The sequence below is a fragment of the Rhododendron vialii genome, chromosome 11a, assembly GCF_030253575.1.
Source record: "Rhododendron vialii isolate Sample 1 chromosome 11a, ASM3025357v1".
NCBI classification, from domain to species: domain Eukaryota; kingdom Viridiplantae; phylum Streptophyta; class Magnoliopsida; order Ericales; family Ericaceae; genus Rhododendron; species Rhododendron vialii.
The window spans coordinates 16,685,015-16,701,851 of NC_080567.1; the positions used below are offsets into that span (position 1 = coordinate 16,685,015).

The following is a 16,837-nucleotide window of genomic DNA, read 5'->3' on the forward strand; positions in this document are numbered from 1 at the left end:
TGAACGAGGTCATGTACAGTGGAATGGAAACTGGAAATGAAATAAGAATGCTAATGTAAACCAAAATACCGTGCAGTAGGATGGAATGCCGTGCGGCGCTCCTAATGTTCTTCGAAACTTTTATGATTACTCACGGTGGAACAAAACACTGCACGGTATTACCGAAACACCTCGCGGTACTACCGATATACCATAGGAACGCCGCGCGACACACCGAGTGCTGTACAAGAACTGTTTTTGATCTTTGAAAATGTAAGGCTTATGTGCGACCCATACCCAGTACAGAAGACTGCGATGGCCCCACAAGGCCCCCCTTACGGCTATGAGCTTGACCCATACCCAGTACGGAAATAATTTTATTAGATTTTCAGCTCACTTTGGCACGTGAGAACATGCTTGAAAGCCTTGTAGAACTAAGACCAATCTGGAAACAAAAATGAAAATACTGCACGGTATTACAAAATGCCGTGCGAGGTTCAAAACATCTCGCACGGTATTTTGTAACCCGTCTATGTTCTGATTTTTGGTACTGTTGAATATACGGTTTATTTGAAATCCAAACCCAATATAGAAAAGACTAGGATAGGCCTCAGAAGACCTCCCCTAAAAACTAAACAAGGTTTAGCTTAAGGAAATCGATTCATACCTTCTTGTAGGCTTGGATGTGCTTGAGGATAGAGGAATGGAGCGGTTGATTTGGACTGAAAATCCCTTTTGAGCTTGAATGGGGATTGAAGGATGTGAAGATATTTGGATGCTTTAAGGTGGAAGTCCTCCTAAGTCAATAGTTTACTGGACTTAAGAGGAGAGGAAGAATGAGGGTATTTTTAGAGAGAGAGAGAGTCTAGAGAATGCAAGAGTAACTTTCTTTGGAGTTGAAGGGGTGTTGTAGAGAGAGAATCAAGAGGGGTCCTTTTTCTCTAAGAGGAGGGGTGTATTTATAGGCAAAAATATGTTTGGAGTGCACCCAAAGGCAAAAAATGTGAAAAACGTGCTCTAGACAATCTGCTGACGCGCATGGGAATTGTCAGATGCTCCTCCTGACGGTGTTTCAAATTTCAAAAGGCCGAGCGGTCTATTGAAATCTCGTGCGGTGGAGTGATTTTTTGAAATGCCGTGCTGCGTTTCTAGAATGCCGCGCGGTTTTTCGAGACAGCACAGCACACTGAATTTCACGGGGGCCCCCCAGACACTCCCGAACTTGGATTTGAGCACGGTTCAAAGCGTTGGAAAGCTTGTCGAGTCCTCTTTCTAACCCAATTGGTTTCACTCAAAGACGTTTTATACATTCAAATGTGTGCCCATTTTACCATCAGTATGTCATGGAAAAAGTTGTTTTTGACCAAACAAACGCATTTTTCTCTTTGCAATTGAATCGGGGGCCACCTTATACGTTTGGGAAGGGGTTTTCTTGAGGTGTAGAGAAGGAGTAACAAAGGAGCAACAATCCAAGCCTCGAAGTTATATTTTTCCTTATTTCATCATCGGGATGTTTAAAGGCCCTCCGAGATCCGGATTGTAGTGTCTACAAGATGTTTTGTATTGTGTTGGTTTTTTTTAGAGGGCATTTTTTGAAAAGGAAAATACATGACAGAAGGGAGACACCAAAATAGTGCTCTCCCTTTATATATTAGAACTAGCGAATGCCCGTGCCTGAAGGCACGGGTCAAACAATGAGCAAAGGGAGCACCGGAATATGCGCAGGACAAATTGAGGTGCAAAAAATATTCAAGCGGGTCAAAAGTTTCCAAAATCAACAAATCACCCAACACACATAATAAAAATTAAATAAAGTCAAACTGAATATATATTTGTAAAACTTAACGTAACAAATAAAATGTCATTATGAGATTCCCAATATCTTAACAAAGCTCTTATCATGACGACCCCATCGTTCCTTTGTCAGTCCTCGACATTCCTACATAAATAAGATTAAAAATGTGAAGTGATTTATGTATAATCTGGGTATGACAATGAAATAAAAAGGACAACTTATAACACCTACAATCTGTGTAATCATTTATTACCTTTGAAAATGTGCAAACATCCTTCTCACCAATCAACTTTTAATACGAAAGTCACAACAGAGACACAATGGTTAAGATACGCAACCTTTGGAGCAACAATAATAAACACGTATGAGCGTCCATAATATTGAGAAACATAGTCTGTGAGCATTTGCACCCCATTATCTTGGCAAAACATCACAAATAAAGGTATTGCTATATTATTTAAATTCTATCTTGGCAAAACATAACAAATAAAGGTATTGCTATATTATTTTAATTCTATACAGTGTGATTTTGATCTAGCTTTTAAGTATTCACCATTAACATTAATTTCTTCAGATTGGATGCGACACATTGTAAGATAAATTCTGCCTTCGTATCCTTTAGCAAGAGCTCCATTGAGCCAGTGGAGTCTTTCATTGCAATCTTTACATTATATCTAAGATGCATGCAAATAATTCAACCGCTTTGGATGTGTTACATCTAAGTTGTAGTACTCATTATAAAAATGAATACCTGGTTACGGTTTGGACATCTTCTTGTCCGCATTGATTACACACAACCCAACCATACTGATCTTCAACTTGCTTAAAGCATGTATTGCATAAATCAATCCATAGGTGTTCAACATATATTTTTTCGATGCGGCCAATAACGCGATACTATTGTACGCACGAAAAAATTCACAAATTCGAAGTGTATGTATATAATGAAAAAAAATATTAACCATGAAATCATGTACGGAAAAATCTTACATTGGACAGCATGAACGCAAATTGGTTTATTCGAATTCTCTTGGCATTTGAAATTATTAGTGTCTATGGGAGCGAAAATCCATGAGTGCGATTCCATGCTACCAACTTCTGTGCATTTTTGTCTTCGGCGAACCTAGATTAGCACGTAATTTTTTAGAACAATTAATCAAACAAAATAATACTCATCTCAATTATACATTGTAGAGTATGCATCAACATATTAGTTTGATTCACTCTATATCCAACTTAGTTTGGTTCATGCAACATCCTTTAATCTAGCGAACAAAAAAAAAAGTGCAAACTACTATGTGTACCAAACTAATTGCTTAAGTCATTTAGTTTGCCTTTAGGGCCCAAAAAAAAAAAGTGCAAACATCTCTAACGCTTCAATTCGTCCCTTTCTCTTTCGGGCACATGAGAAAATGACTCCATTTAACACCTTTTGATTCTCTATTTGAAGCCGTAGCTTGCTGGCTTTGCTCTGCCCTTGGGTTTGTCAACCAACCTATGGCTATCTTGATGCTCGATCTCTGGAACTAAAGGTACGCTAAGGAAAACCTTGTACAGTACAAAATAGAAGGAATGAACAACAGAGCAGAGCAGAGTAGGAAGGGATTTCCCCAGACCAGACTTTGTTTTGTACAGCTGCCTATTAAACAGTATTACTAATAGTTCTCATAGTCTCTAATCTAATCTGAGAACGGAATGAAAAGAAATAAAAAAAAGGTGAACGGTCAAACTGCATGCAATTGACAGCCAAAAGAGAGAAGCCAGTTGCGGCACACTGACACTGACTATATCCTACCCCGGTGACCAGAGTCATTTCCTTGTTTAACCATCATATTGAACGGCACCAGAAGCATTTCCAATGAGATGCATCAGCAACAGTTCAGTGGGAGTAAGGTGATGTTGAAGATGTGTCAACCTACGTTCAGGAATCTGACTCATCTATGACAATTACCATGTCCCTCAACTGATATACCTTGTCCAACCAACATGACTCTCCCTTGAGTTACCAAAAAAAATCCATGCAAATGGAAAGCGATAATGAAAAACAAAATCCATATGAAATCATTTGTTTAGCAATGAAGGTGGGAGAGTGGTTACCTTTGACCTCGGTGGTTCCTGCTACTCCGATGAAGGCAAAAAAGAAGAAGAAAAAACTACTCTTTGTCGCTAACATAAACAAATGTCCGGCTGTCTCTATTGAGTCTCTCATGCTATCCAAATTACAATAGTTCAAGATCACCAAATTCGTCTGCCATGCTAATGCGAGACAATGTGGCAACTCCTATAACAGGTGACTTCTTTTAGATAAGCATGAGATGGTGACTTCACATATACTCGGTGATATAGAAAATAAATACAGAGATGGTTACAATACCAAAGTTACGAAGAAAAATAGCCACATTACAGGTTAGTCATATTTCAATGCCAAACAAACAAAAATAACCAAATGCCAAACAAATTATCGTAATGACCAACAAAGATTGAGTCTCTTAACAGAATCAAAGAGGACCATTTCCAATCAAACAAAACAAAGGCCAAAGATAGGTTCGAGATTGATTGCTTAAAGTCTTTTCATGTCGTCTCAGTTGAGTTTGAAAGAGCATATTTTGGATGTGGGTATGGTATCTTAAAACCTGTAGAGCAAAAATCAACAACAGTTAATAAGGCAAAAAGGAACAAACTCCATTTGCCAAAAGACATGCTACCTTGATTTTTCAAACAATAACTATATTGGAGTCAAAAAGAATTAAAGGAAAATAATGCAAGTACTTAATGCCCTGAAAAGAAAAACAATGTTTCTTTTACCTCCAAAAGCACTTTCAGACTCACTCATTTTCATCCAAGTACTTCATGCCCTGAAAGTTACAGTAATGATCCTAAGAACACTAAGTTCCAAACAAAAAGTAGCTTCCTCGAATAGGCATAAACAATAACGCAGCACAAAAATATAAATCACCATTTTGGATGCCCTATTTCTTTATAAACAATTTCTCATTTTGAGAAAGATTTTTACTTTTAATCTCTTTCCCTATACCCGATAACACCATTTTGGATGCCCTGTTCCTTTTATATTCCCTACAATTTTTTCCAGAAAAACAGGCAGAATATAGAAGATGAGAAGGAATTTGATTTCCCCCAAATTCTCTTTCTTTATCTTTAAAGCCATAAAAAAAAAGGTTGCGACCAACACTAATTCAACAATTAGGGTTACAAAATTGGAAAAAAGGGGAGCTACAGTATACCTGGACGAATGAGAGAGAGAACCCGAAATCAAAATAGAGAGGGGAGTGGCGGTGGGTATGGCGGAGAGAGACGATTGACAGAGTGATGGAGGGAAAAGAGCGTGTGGACTGGTGGAAGTCATCGGCGGCTTGGCGTTGGTGGGATTCGGAAGACGAAGACGGAGAGGTATTGTTGGTTGTGTGTGTGTGTGTGTGTGTGTGTGAGAGAGAGAGAGAGAGAGAGAGAGAGAGAGAGAGAGAGAGAGAGAGAGAGAGAGAAGATGGAGCAGATCGGTTTCTCCAAAGAGAGAGACGATGATGTGCTCCATCGGTGGCTGCACTTCCCTTTTTTGGAAGGATTCAAATAATATTTCCATAAAAACTGTGCTCTATTCTTGCCCTAATAATGTTAAGTATTTACAAAAATGCCTTTTGTAAGATGAAGGGCAGAGATTTATGTAAGTATGAGGATAAATCTAGAGCGTTGGTTATCTTTTGGATTCAAACACAGCTCTGTTTTATTATATAGATAGATGGGTATTCCCCGATCCGATAAGCAAATGGGGCGGGAATGATATTTGCTTCCCTCGCTTCGTTTTAATTCGATCTGACTCCGATTATAGGTAATTATATTTTTGTATGTATATGTTTAAATAAATTTCATTATTTTCATATAATAAGAGCAATATATCAATTAATAAAATACTAGTAGTTTATACCTTTGTTTTCTTTATTTCTATTTTTTTCTTAACTTTCATCAATCATTAATATCTTGTTTTCTTGTCAAAACACTCTAAAAAAAATAAAATTAGTCAAATTATTACTTTGAATGGGGACCCGATTATTCTCCGACCCCGACACCTCCTTGATTTTTCCCACTCCGACTCCAATCTGATATAGAATGGGGTGGGTTCGGGGGACGCCAAATCCGACTCCGATCTGCTCCATTGCCATCCCTATTCACAATGTGAAGTTTGGTTTTTCTTAATTTATATCTTATGTTTCTTAATATTAATGTTGTCCATTGAATTTGATTTTGGACCATCTTTTCGGGATTTCTTTCCTAGGAAAAGAAATTAGAGGATTAAAGACCTCGTATATAACAAAAAATAAATAAATAATCTAGTGGTGACGAATTTATATAATTTGGGGATAAATTTTTTTCTCAATACAATGGTAGTATTTTTAAAATCGTTATTGTGGTGGTCGCCGCTACTTGTTCCCGAGCCCCCTCGCTCCATCCTTGACTATACGTCTTTTTCATAACCCTTTTTGGAAGTTTCAATGTCTAATGGTAATTTCTCTTTTGAATTATTAGCTCATGATTTCCAGTAATTGTCACTCTAAAAGACTACCTAATACTTTTAGATAGAGGTGGCAAATGGGTGGATTTGAACAGATTAAAAAGGGTCGCGGGTCAAATATGAACAGGTCAAAAAGTAAAGGGGTTGAAATGGATCGGGTCGAATATGGATCAAGTCAAACCCAAACCCACCCGATCCGTTTCCTTTTTCCTCCCTCCTCTTTCCTTCTTTTCATTCTCCACTGTCTTTCAACTATATAAGCCAATTTTTAATTTTTTTTGTATTTGTACGTTTCACGTCAATTTTTTGTCAATTATTGGTTATATTCAAAGAGAGGAATCAAAAAATTAAAAAATTATGGTCCAAACCCACCCGACCCATTTTACTTCATTTTCTCTCTAAGCTAAAATATCCAGTATACCAACGCCGGCTTCGGGTGCGTTTGGATTAAAAATTGAGTGATTTTTTTTTCTTTATTTAATTTTTTTTGTATTTATTTATTTTGCATTAACTTTTGTAGTTTATTGATTCGTCTCAACGAGAGGAATCGAAAAAGTAAAAATTTATGATCGAAACTCATGATTTTTTTAATTAAGACAAAATAAGTAAAAAATAATCTATTTCTTAAAAAAAATCCGAGTTTGATCAAAAAAATTTACTTTTTCGATTCCTCTCAATGAGACGAATCAATAAGTTATAAAAATTTGAAGCAAAATTAACAAATAAAAAAAATTTTGAATAAAGAAAAAAAAATCATTTTGACTTAACAAGCCAAACCCACCCGAAGTCTTCTTCTATGTCCTTTAACAGAAAATCTTATCCGTAAAGAAGGTTTTATGGAGACTAATCGTGCACGTCCAAAGTGTTTTTGGACTGTCCGGATTGAAAATCAATTATGACCGGTAACAATTAATTTGACCGGCCATAATTGAAAACGAATCTCAGCAAAATTAATTGCGCGAATGGATGACTGAAATTGCACCGCTTCACGAAGCCTCTGTGAATAAGATTATCTCGTCCATTAATATTCTTCATTTGCAACTCAACTTCAGTTCCTTTCTACTTCAATATCTCTTTCTCTCTCTCTCTCCTAATTTGGGTTTGGGTCAGTACTGTGGATCTCAATTGCTATACACGACTGCACGTTCATTACATATTTACATACCAAAGAAAATCAGCAAAACCACAAAATCCATATTAAACCCATTTTCAATTCATTTAAACCCACGTAACAATATGAGCTGGTTGGGTTGAATTATAAGTGGGCAGTTTTGGACGGGTTAAAAAATATGAATTGAGATGATCACATCTACTTTCTGGGGTTAGTTTTCGGGAAAATTTCAAAATGCCCCCCAATTTTTACATCAAAATTCAATTATTCCCAACCTTTCAAAAACTTCAATTTTACCATCAACGTTATCTTCCGGTAATCAAAACTCCCTCTTCCGTTCGAATGACTAATGGATTTCGTTAAAAGCTCTGTTAAATACCGTCTCTATCAAATTTTGATGATCCGAGCTGCTCAATGTGTTTAAAACGTGATTTTAAGAGTATTTGCAAGAAATCAGCAAAAAAAATGAACGGGAAAGGCTTCATCTAAACAGCTTTTTATTGAACATTATTCAATAAAAAACTGGTAGATGAAGCCCTTCCCGGTCTTTTTTTTTTGTTGATTTCTAGGAAGTACCCTTAAAATCACGTTTTGAACACATTGAGCGGTTCGGATCATCAAAATTCGATTGAAAAAAGGGAGGTGCGGATCGATCTGGATTTTGTTCAAGTCCAAACATCCAAATTTTGCTTTGGTTTGCACCTCCCTTTTCCGATCTAATTTCAATGATCCAAGCCGCTCAATGTGATTAGAACATAATTTTAAGGGTACCCGCGAGAAATCAACAAAAAAAATGATCGGGAAGGACTTCATCTGAATAGTTTTTTATGAAACTATTCAATAAAAAATTGTTCAGATGAAACCCTTCTCGGTCATTTTTTTTTGCTGATTTCTTGTGATTGCCCTTAAAATCATATTTTGAACACATTGAGCGGCTCAGATCATCAAAATTCGATCGGGACGATATTTAACGGAGCCTTTAGCGAAATCCATTTGTCATTTGACGGAAGGAGGCGTTTTGATTAACGGAAGACAACATTGGGAGTAAAATTGAAATTTTTAAAAGTTTGGGAGTCTAATTGAATTTTGGTGTAAAGGTTGTGGGGTATTTTGAATTTTTCCCTTAGTTTTCAAGAACCTGAACAGAATACAAACCTGGACTCACCCTCTCCGATCCTTTGTTAGCAGGCCAAGCACATTGATATGTGGGCTGCTTATCTGCATTTGATTAGATGTGGAATTACTAGGATACCCCGAATTTCATTGAAATCTTTCTTGGGCTTTTTTTTGTCAACAGGTGAATTTTAATTTAGGGCGCTGTTATTTGCAGCCCTCTATTTACTCCCATAGCCCGTTAAAAATTTTCAATTATACTTGACAGTTAGTTACCGAAATTGAGATATATTTTCAGCATCCAATTACCGAAATATAATATTTTTTTCAACAGATATTTACCGAAAATGCATGTTCGGCAGTTGTTTACCGAAAGTTGAACATATTTTCGACATGTAGTTACCGAAATATAATCTTGTTTTCAACAGTAATTTACCGAAATGTTATTTATGATTTTCAACAACCATTTACCGAAATGTAGTGGGCTACGGGAGAAAATAAAGGGCTGCGAATAGCGGCACCCTTAATTTAATCAATGGAGGCGGCTATTCGCAGTCCCGTATTTTCTCCTTTAGCCCGTTAAAAATTTCCAATTATACTCGACAGTTAGTTACCGAAATTGAGATACATTTTCAGCATACAATTACCGAAATATAATATTTTTTTCAACAGCTATTTACCAAAAATTTATGTTCGGCAGTCGTTTACCGAAGGTTGAACATATTTTCGACATGCAGTTACCGAAATATAATTTTGTTTTCAACAGCTATTTACCGAAATGTTATGTATGATTTTCAACAACTATTTACCGAAATGTAGTGGGCTAAGGGAGAAAATACGGGGCTGCGAATAGTCGCCCCCTAATTAATTTGAAATGGTAGAGTACATGAGTCTAGGATATGTAATTAACCCTGTGGGCATCCGCCCTTAATTAAATACAAATACAACTAGGCATATTATCGAATACATGAAAACCAACATCCATTTGTAGCCTCAAATTTGCCGGTCCGTCCTCGCATGCGTTACCTTCTTGAAAGCTAAGTTTGACTTCCGTCACACCTAACTGCTGCAAGAAGTACCTGCAATCGTTCAATAGAGCACTCAATTGGTGTGTTTCATCGTAATGTGCAGCAAGTAATTGGATCATGACTATGGAGTCCGATTCAACTTTCAAGTTTGATATTTAAAGACTAGATGCTAACTGTAATCCATCATGTAACCCCCAAAAATTTCAGCGGCTAGACTTGTTTTGTTAGAGAAAAACTACTAACATGTATTTCACGTATGCATTCAAGGCACACAAGCGGTTCCCTGCCCACGTGAGATGTTTGTGCAAAGTATGTGTGCAAAGTGTTTGTGTAAGCAGCATGATTGGTAATGTTAGCCCTAATCCGCCTACCTATTCTATCGGTCTTTTTAGTGTAAGTAGCATTTACCACTATTCCTACTAGTTTCTTTTTCAAAACACAACTTCATAGAGATGTTTTAAAAGTTTACTTAGGGCATCTCTAATCTTGACTTAAAAAATGGGGATGTCAAATTTTTTTGAACACCATATTCCAATTTGGCATCTTTTTTTAAGGCTATGAGAAAAATCTCCAATGATCTCTATGAAATTAAAATATCAACCCGTACATAATCTGATTTTGATCAACAATAGAAAAATGTGCAGATCTAATACACAACTTCAAATCTGTCGTTGCTTTTCTTGCCCTCATGATGGATCAACACGAACTTTTTTTTTTCCCTTCATTTTATGCACTTCTTGACAACACAAAATTGGAAGAAAAAACAAAAATGTCACTGCCCTAATCAAAATACTCCTTTTTTTTTAACAAACACATCCTAAAAAAAAGTTGAACAAGGGAAACTTGCTATAAAAGAGGGTATGATTGCAATTTGTAACGAAACAGGGGAGGGTCAACGTAATTTAACAATTGAATTCTTAAACCCGGCAAGAAAACAAAACGGAGCTCCATCTGATATCGGGTCTTCTGCACCAACAGCTTCTTTGGTGCCCGCACGCGGCGAAAGCTCTTGGAAAAGGAAAATATCCAGAGAGAGAAGCTTGGACTCATGGTGAGGTGCTCTCTCTCTCTCTCTCTGATATACGTATTTATATACACGAATTTGGCGAGTTTGCAGTCTTTCATAAGTGGTGTATTTGTCAGTGTGTATGTGTTTGTTTTTGTTAAGAATGTGATCATTTCAGTGTTAAAATGAGACTGGATATTTGTTTAGGATTTTTTTTTTCCTGATACTTATGGCAGAGTATTGTTTTTGGTTGCTGAGAAAACAAATGGAAAAGTGAAGCGAGCCAGCTCTGAAATTAGCGTTTCCCCTTTCTATGTGTCCAACTTGTGTAGATTCAGTGAAATTGAAGTTAGCTGAATGGTTGATTCAGAAAAGTGGGGATTTTTGAGCTGTTTTGATTAACTAGGAATAAACCATTCAAAAGCTTAATGGTTTTCCTTTTTCCTGTTCTCGAAATGGTAAACCAATGGGGCAGGTTGTCTAAATTGGGGAAGGGAAAAGAGAGAATTTGTAATTTGTAAAAGTCATGTCATAAAAACGTAGTCTTCGTTAGATCAGATGTGCAAATTGGTTGATAGCAGGAATTCAAATTATGAAGTTCGTTGGTCATCAAACAGAATATGGTTAGGGTAGTACACTATCACTTCTAATTGCTTTGATCGTTTTGCCAAGTTAATTCTCCACTTCACTGGCTATGATGACATTGTATAAGTATATGATACATACTTTTGTATACCTTAAACTTTTCCCCAATTTGAGTAGGTTAAATTAACCATAATGTGTGAAGATCCGTATCCAGTGGTTAATTTAAACTACTCAAATTGGGGAAAAGTTTAAGCAAAGAATGTACCATCTCTCCTAAAACCAATTGTTGTGTTCCATGTCTGTGCATGTGTCTCTGTCCCCGTTGGTTAAGAAGAAGAATATCTCATTGCACATAGGCAAAAGATTATGAATATGAGTTATGTTAGGGTGTTTCCTTTATGCGACACGTTGCACATGCCTCAGGGTGCTTCGAACAAATGCATTGGGGGTTACGCGTGTCTCAGGTTGCTTTGAAATTTTTCTGAGGGTTGTATTGGCACCCGGGTGCAGTGATAAAGTTCAGTAGTTAGGAGTGATATGGTTAGGGTAGATGGTAGCACTAAGGGGAAGGAGAGACCAAAATTGACTCTACAGGCAGTAGTCTTGAAACACGATGCCCTTGACATAACTCAATGGAGAAAATGGATTCATGTAGCCAACGTCAATTGATTGGATTTAAGACGGTTTTGTTACTATCCAATTGGGCATGTGCCATGTATTAAAGTGGTACCTACTTCAAAATCCAAGCCTTGGATTCCGGGTTTATAACGGTTGCCTTATTGTAAATGTGATAAAGAAAACAAATGTAAAATCTACGTGTGAGTTTTGGAGTAAACTTTTTGATTAATGCTTTAGTCTGCTCTTTTCCTAAAATGTGGTGGGTGGTGTATTTGGAAGATTTAGGTGATTATGTTACCAGTGAGTAGAGAAAAATAAAATCTTCTTACCCCAAAAAAGACATAGAAAGTAAAAATCCCAACTCAGCCTTGTCCCAACTTGTTGGCTGCATGAGTCCTTTTATGCCAAACCCCTTGATCAAAGGCTATGATTTTAGCTAAACCAAATGTATCTTTTTCTTGCTATATCAATCAATTTTGGTTCTGGCCTTTTTTGTCCCTTAGCAAAATCCTTGCTGTGGAAAGAGGGGACTAAATTGATATGTTTTATGCTACTGACTAATACTGACACTGAAGTTCCCATAGAGAGCAAGCAGCTGGGAAGTGAATGCTGGTTGTTTGGTCAATCAGCATGGGATAGATTGTAATTTAGGTGCATGAGAAAGCAAAATAGGTTCCTGACTTAGATGCTCCTACGACTGAGTCCCGACTACTTCTTCCGTTAGCATGTTGGACAAGACAGTTTTGGTCAACTTTGTTTCCAACCCTCTTTTCGTCAACTGAGGTATCTCATTTTGCGTGGACTTCAGTATCAGTTGTTGCGGAAGTGATCCGCGCTAGCCTATTACGTTTTTCAGCAGCAAGCTACGATCGACTTCTACTTACTTTAAGCTTCTCTCTCTTCCGATGGAATCAGTACCGTAAACAGGTATATCCTTTGAAGGAGACGAAATGAATAGAATGCTTTTTACTAGATATGAAGCAATGAAGGAAAGGAATCAAAGACAAATAGGTAGAGCAGAGCAAAAGAAAACAAGTGAAAAAATTCACTGTCAGGGACTGAAAGAGAAGACAAATAAACGAGGCAGTGAAGAGAGGAATCAGATAATACTTGCTCGATAGACTACAATCTGCGATAGCTGCCTATCTTACTGGAACCACAGGAAGAGAGAAATAACAAGAGAAGACGATCAGACAATACATGAAAGAAAGGTCCACGAAATCAAACGTTTCACATCCTTGTCATTGTTGATTACGAGAAGTTTGAAACCTGGGCTGTAAGAATACTTGAGGTGAGTCTCTGGGATGATCACAAAAGGTATTAGAAGAATGAGGTTCTCAATCAAGATTCATGAATGTTAAAAGCATATTTGCCGGTGACTTTGTGTGGAAGATAGGTTATACAACACAATGCTGCCATAAATAAGCGATTCCAGACCTTCAATGCATGACCCTCCTTAATTGACTGTTTACTGAAAGGTCTCATCTTTCTAGGATCATATACCTCCCTTCCCCGAGGAATATTAGTTCTAACTCATTAGCAAATTGACTTAGCTGATGCTTCTGATCCATCACCTTTTTGTGCCCTTCTGCCACTACCCAGGTGGTAAAATGGAATCTGATGGCAGCTCAGATAGCTCAGATGTTGAGATTATGGGTTCCATACAAAATCAGAGTGTCTGGGTCCAGACACAATTAGAGTTTTACATCCTAAGTCCAACTGATTGCCTAAGTCCAACTGATTGGCGAAATAATATACTTTTAAGACTCATCCATAGCATCCTGTTTTCTATCCTAATTTACTCATTGTTGCAATGCCATTTAGTTGAACTGTACACCTTCTTTGTTGGGCCGATATCGGTTCTGTCAAAAATTACAAAATTGACTCAGCTGATGCTTTTGATCCATCACCATGTGGTACCATTCTGTAGAATTAGGGTTTTGTGGATGCATATATATATATATATATATATATATATATATATATATATATATATTTTAACAAAATGAGGGATCCCTCACTTGAAAATTCCTCTATATGAGTTAGGTTCCGGTGAGGGATCCCTCAGTTTATTAAAATGAGGGACTCCCCTTCCCGATTGAATTTCGATGATCCGAGCCGCTCAAAGTGATCAGAACGTGATTTTAAGGGTCCTCGCGAGAAATCAGCAAAAAAAATGACCGGAAAGAGCTTCATCCGAGCAATTTTCATTGAACGGTTCAAAAAAAATTGCTCGGATGACGCCCTTCCTAGTCATTTTTTTTGCTGATTTCTCGCGGGGACCCTTAAAATTACGTTCTGCACACATTGAACGGTTCGGATTTTCAAAATTTGATCGGGAAATGAAAGTCCCTCAATGAGGGATCCCTCACTTGAAAATTCCTCTCTATATATATATATGTTTTTTTTTTTACGATTTTTTCTGTACATTAACCTTGATTGCTCGAGATCATTTTGTTTTCAATTAGAATACAATTTGTTTGAAGACCTCCAAGAGGTACATTCCGTTTCTTTTCTTCTTTTTTTAACGCTACTTTCTTTTTCCTTCCCGTGGGACTTCTTAGTTTTGCATGAAGGTAGAGTAAGTCAAGAATAAGAATATGTTGTTTCTTGATTTTTGCCAATTTTTAGGTGTAAAATCTGAAATAGGAGTCCAACATCGGAGATAATGTTAAGGTCCACGGTCTTCCCATCGTCAATATCACTCTTCTACCCTATATATGTATAGGGCTCACTCCTATTAGTTTCAAGAAATGATGTTCTTTCATGGCGCTTATACGAATAAGAAGAAATTATTTGACGGTAATTTTGGAAAATGATGTGTACATAGTTGAGGAATGCCTATTATTTTATTATATAGGGTGGACTATCCTCGGAGATCTAGTCGCTTTAACTCCTTGTTGTGGAACGGAGCTTCAAAAAGTTACAATCACAACTTGTCCTGAATTAAGCACAACTGAGGTCCGATTCCTCTTTCGTAAAAGGTTGATTCCGTTGCCTAGAAATCTATACGTCTGTATTTGAATGTCTTATATCTAAAGTTCAAAAAGTTTCCTGGAAATATTGTGCATGATGCACATCATGAGTTGCTCTGTTGTGGCTCTTGCAGTAAGGAATTGTTTTGTGTTTACCTACTCTAATTGCAGGTAATAATGATCATAAAAGCCTTGTTCAGGAGATATGAAAGATGGAATCCAGTGCATCCGACTTCTGGAGCCTTTTGGGGCATGGGAATTGGATTTGGCTGTGGGGTCGGATGGGGTCCTGGCTTTGGCCCTGAGGTGATCGGTTATGTTGGAGCTGGCTGTGGTTTTGGTTTTAGTGTTGGCATCACTCTGGCTGGTTTTGGCATCGGTCTTCCTGCCAATTCTGTCCTGGAAGTTCCTTATTCTGGTACTCTCATCACTAATTTACTTGCTTTTATACTACTCTATACGTATGACTAATTATGAAATCATCTTTTACAGTCCTATTCAGCAGGTGTTTGTTGTACCTGAACTTTTAGTAGAAGCTGATTATTGGGAAGTAGAAGCCAAAAAGCATACAAAATTTAGCTTCCCGAAAACCAGGTTTTTCTTGCGTTCTTTTTAAGTACTTTTAGCCCAAAAGTTCGACGAGTGCCAAACTTATTGGCACGACTTCCTAACAGAAAAATTCATAAGGCCTAACACTAGCCAGTAACATGAACACTAACATGAAGAATTAGTATGTAGGAGTTTGGGGTTTTGTTTGTATATGCTTTCTGATATTATAAATGTGCATGGACTTCTACAAGTGTTTGGTCGAAAGTTGATCTCTCTCTCTCTCTCTCTCTCTCTCTCTCTCTCTCTCTCTCTCTCTCTCTCTCTCCAGCTGTTATGGCCACAAGAAGTAGTGCATTGGAGATAGCCAGATCCAGTGGTTTACTCAACTTGAGAAATGGTTCAGCACGTGGTTGGACTAACATTGGTCCACACATCTCCGGCATACAACAGAAAGCGCTCGGAAGGTTTTCGATCTCCAAGCTTGGAGATTCGTTCAATTTGTCTGAGATGCCCAGGGTATTGTCTACCCATACTAGGTCTATTCTGGATCATTTACAAGAATTTGGCACTAACTTACTCCATCCTCCCAAAGGTATGCAAACATTGACATTTCAACTCTAGTAAATGTAGTGTTAGAACTTAGCCCCTCTCTTTTCAAACTTCAGAGTAGGACTTGGAACCCTTTGCCAAAAAACATAAGGGTGCATATAGTTTTCTTACATTTACTCAAAAAATTGCCAGAGTAATGTTTTCTTGCAACTCCATTTTCGTTTCTAAGATGATCTCCAGAACTTCAACGCCAAAATGGACCAAGCGTTAAGACGTTTCATATGTTTGCTTCTCTTTTATTTCTTAGTCCTATTTCATCCAAACATCTAGCATATGCCAGAAAGAGGAAAGTAGGAAATAAAAGATGTTATGACATGGGTTGGTTAATTCATATGGTGGTGTTGTGTTCGTGTCCGGGGAAATTGGTTAGTTATGGAGATCTATTTTTTCGGGATATGTAACCCAGGTGACTGGATCCTTCTTCCTCCTTTATGTTCTACTATTATCATACCAAGTGCAACTTTCTAGTTTCCATTCCTTAAAGTCTACTCTTGGCTCTCCAATTTATTTTCTTTTATTGTCTAAGGAAAAGGCCGAACATGACATTTTGTTGTCACGTATTTGCAGGCTTCAAAGATTGATGCCATGGCCTATCTTGGGAATCAAAGAAGATTGATGCCATGGGCAACTCTCTCTCTCTCTCTCTCTCTCTCTCTCTCTCTCTTGATTGTATTGTATGGTATGTAAGAGCATCCGCAATGGGAATAATCAAAATCAATAATCAAAATGTGTCACGTCAGCATTTGATTATCCATTTAGTTCATAATCAAACTTAACAATCTTTACCTCCACATTAGTTATTTTTGCATCCTTATAAAAAAAAAACCCCCACAGTACGCAATGCACCTATGTTCAATAGCAAACGAGTTCCAATCGTCCACTCGATCACACCAAATTATTCTTCTCGATGAGACGATTCTAATGTGAGGTATTTTTTAGTTATT

General features: G+C 37.4%; 1 protein-coding gene and 1 long non-coding RNA gene across 4 annotated transcripts; one reads left to right on the plus strand and one right to left on the minus strand.

The window, feature by feature from the left end:
* Positions 1–4,281: 4,281 nt before the first annotated feature.
* On the minus strand, positions 4,282–5,210 carry LOC131306684 (uncharacterized). The gene is made up of 3 exons (XR_009193973.1): positions 5,017–5,210; positions 4,580–4,629; positions 4,282–4,407 (listed from the first exon to the last, which is right to left on the minus strand). It is a non-coding gene; the product is annotated as an uncharacterized LOC131306684 (long non-coding RNA).
* Positions 5,211–10,445: 5,235 nt separating this feature from the next.
* LOC131306674 (cadmium-induced protein AS8-like) lies at positions 10,446–16,682 on the plus strand. 3 transcript variants are annotated; one of them, XM_058333075.1, is made up of 4 exons: positions 10,446–10,602; positions 14,907–15,153; positions 15,613–15,876; positions 16,461–16,682. In XM_058333075.1, exons 1-4 carry the CDS (start codon positions 10,600–10,602, stop codon positions 16,472–16,474), a joined length of 528 nt encoding a protein of 175 aa, XP_058189058.1. In that variant the 5' UTR covers positions 10,446–10,599; the 3' UTR covers positions 16,475–16,682. The 3 variants fall into 3 exon arrangements, with proteins under 3 accessions (XP_058189058.1, XP_058189059.1, XP_058189060.1); XM_058333076.1 differs by having other exon boundaries at positions 10,447–10,607; XM_058333077.1 differs by lacking the exon at positions 10,446–10,602 and adding an exon at positions 14,626–14,721.
* Positions 16,683–16,837: the final 155 nt, after the last annotated feature.

Bases quoted from the DNA above. Each gene is read 5' to 3' on its own strand.
- LOC131306674 (XM_058333075.1), top strand. The intron at 15,154-15,612 runs GTACTCTCATCA...CTCTCTCTCCAG, and splicing joins CCTGGAAGTTCCTTATTCTG to CTGTTATGGCCACAAGAAGT.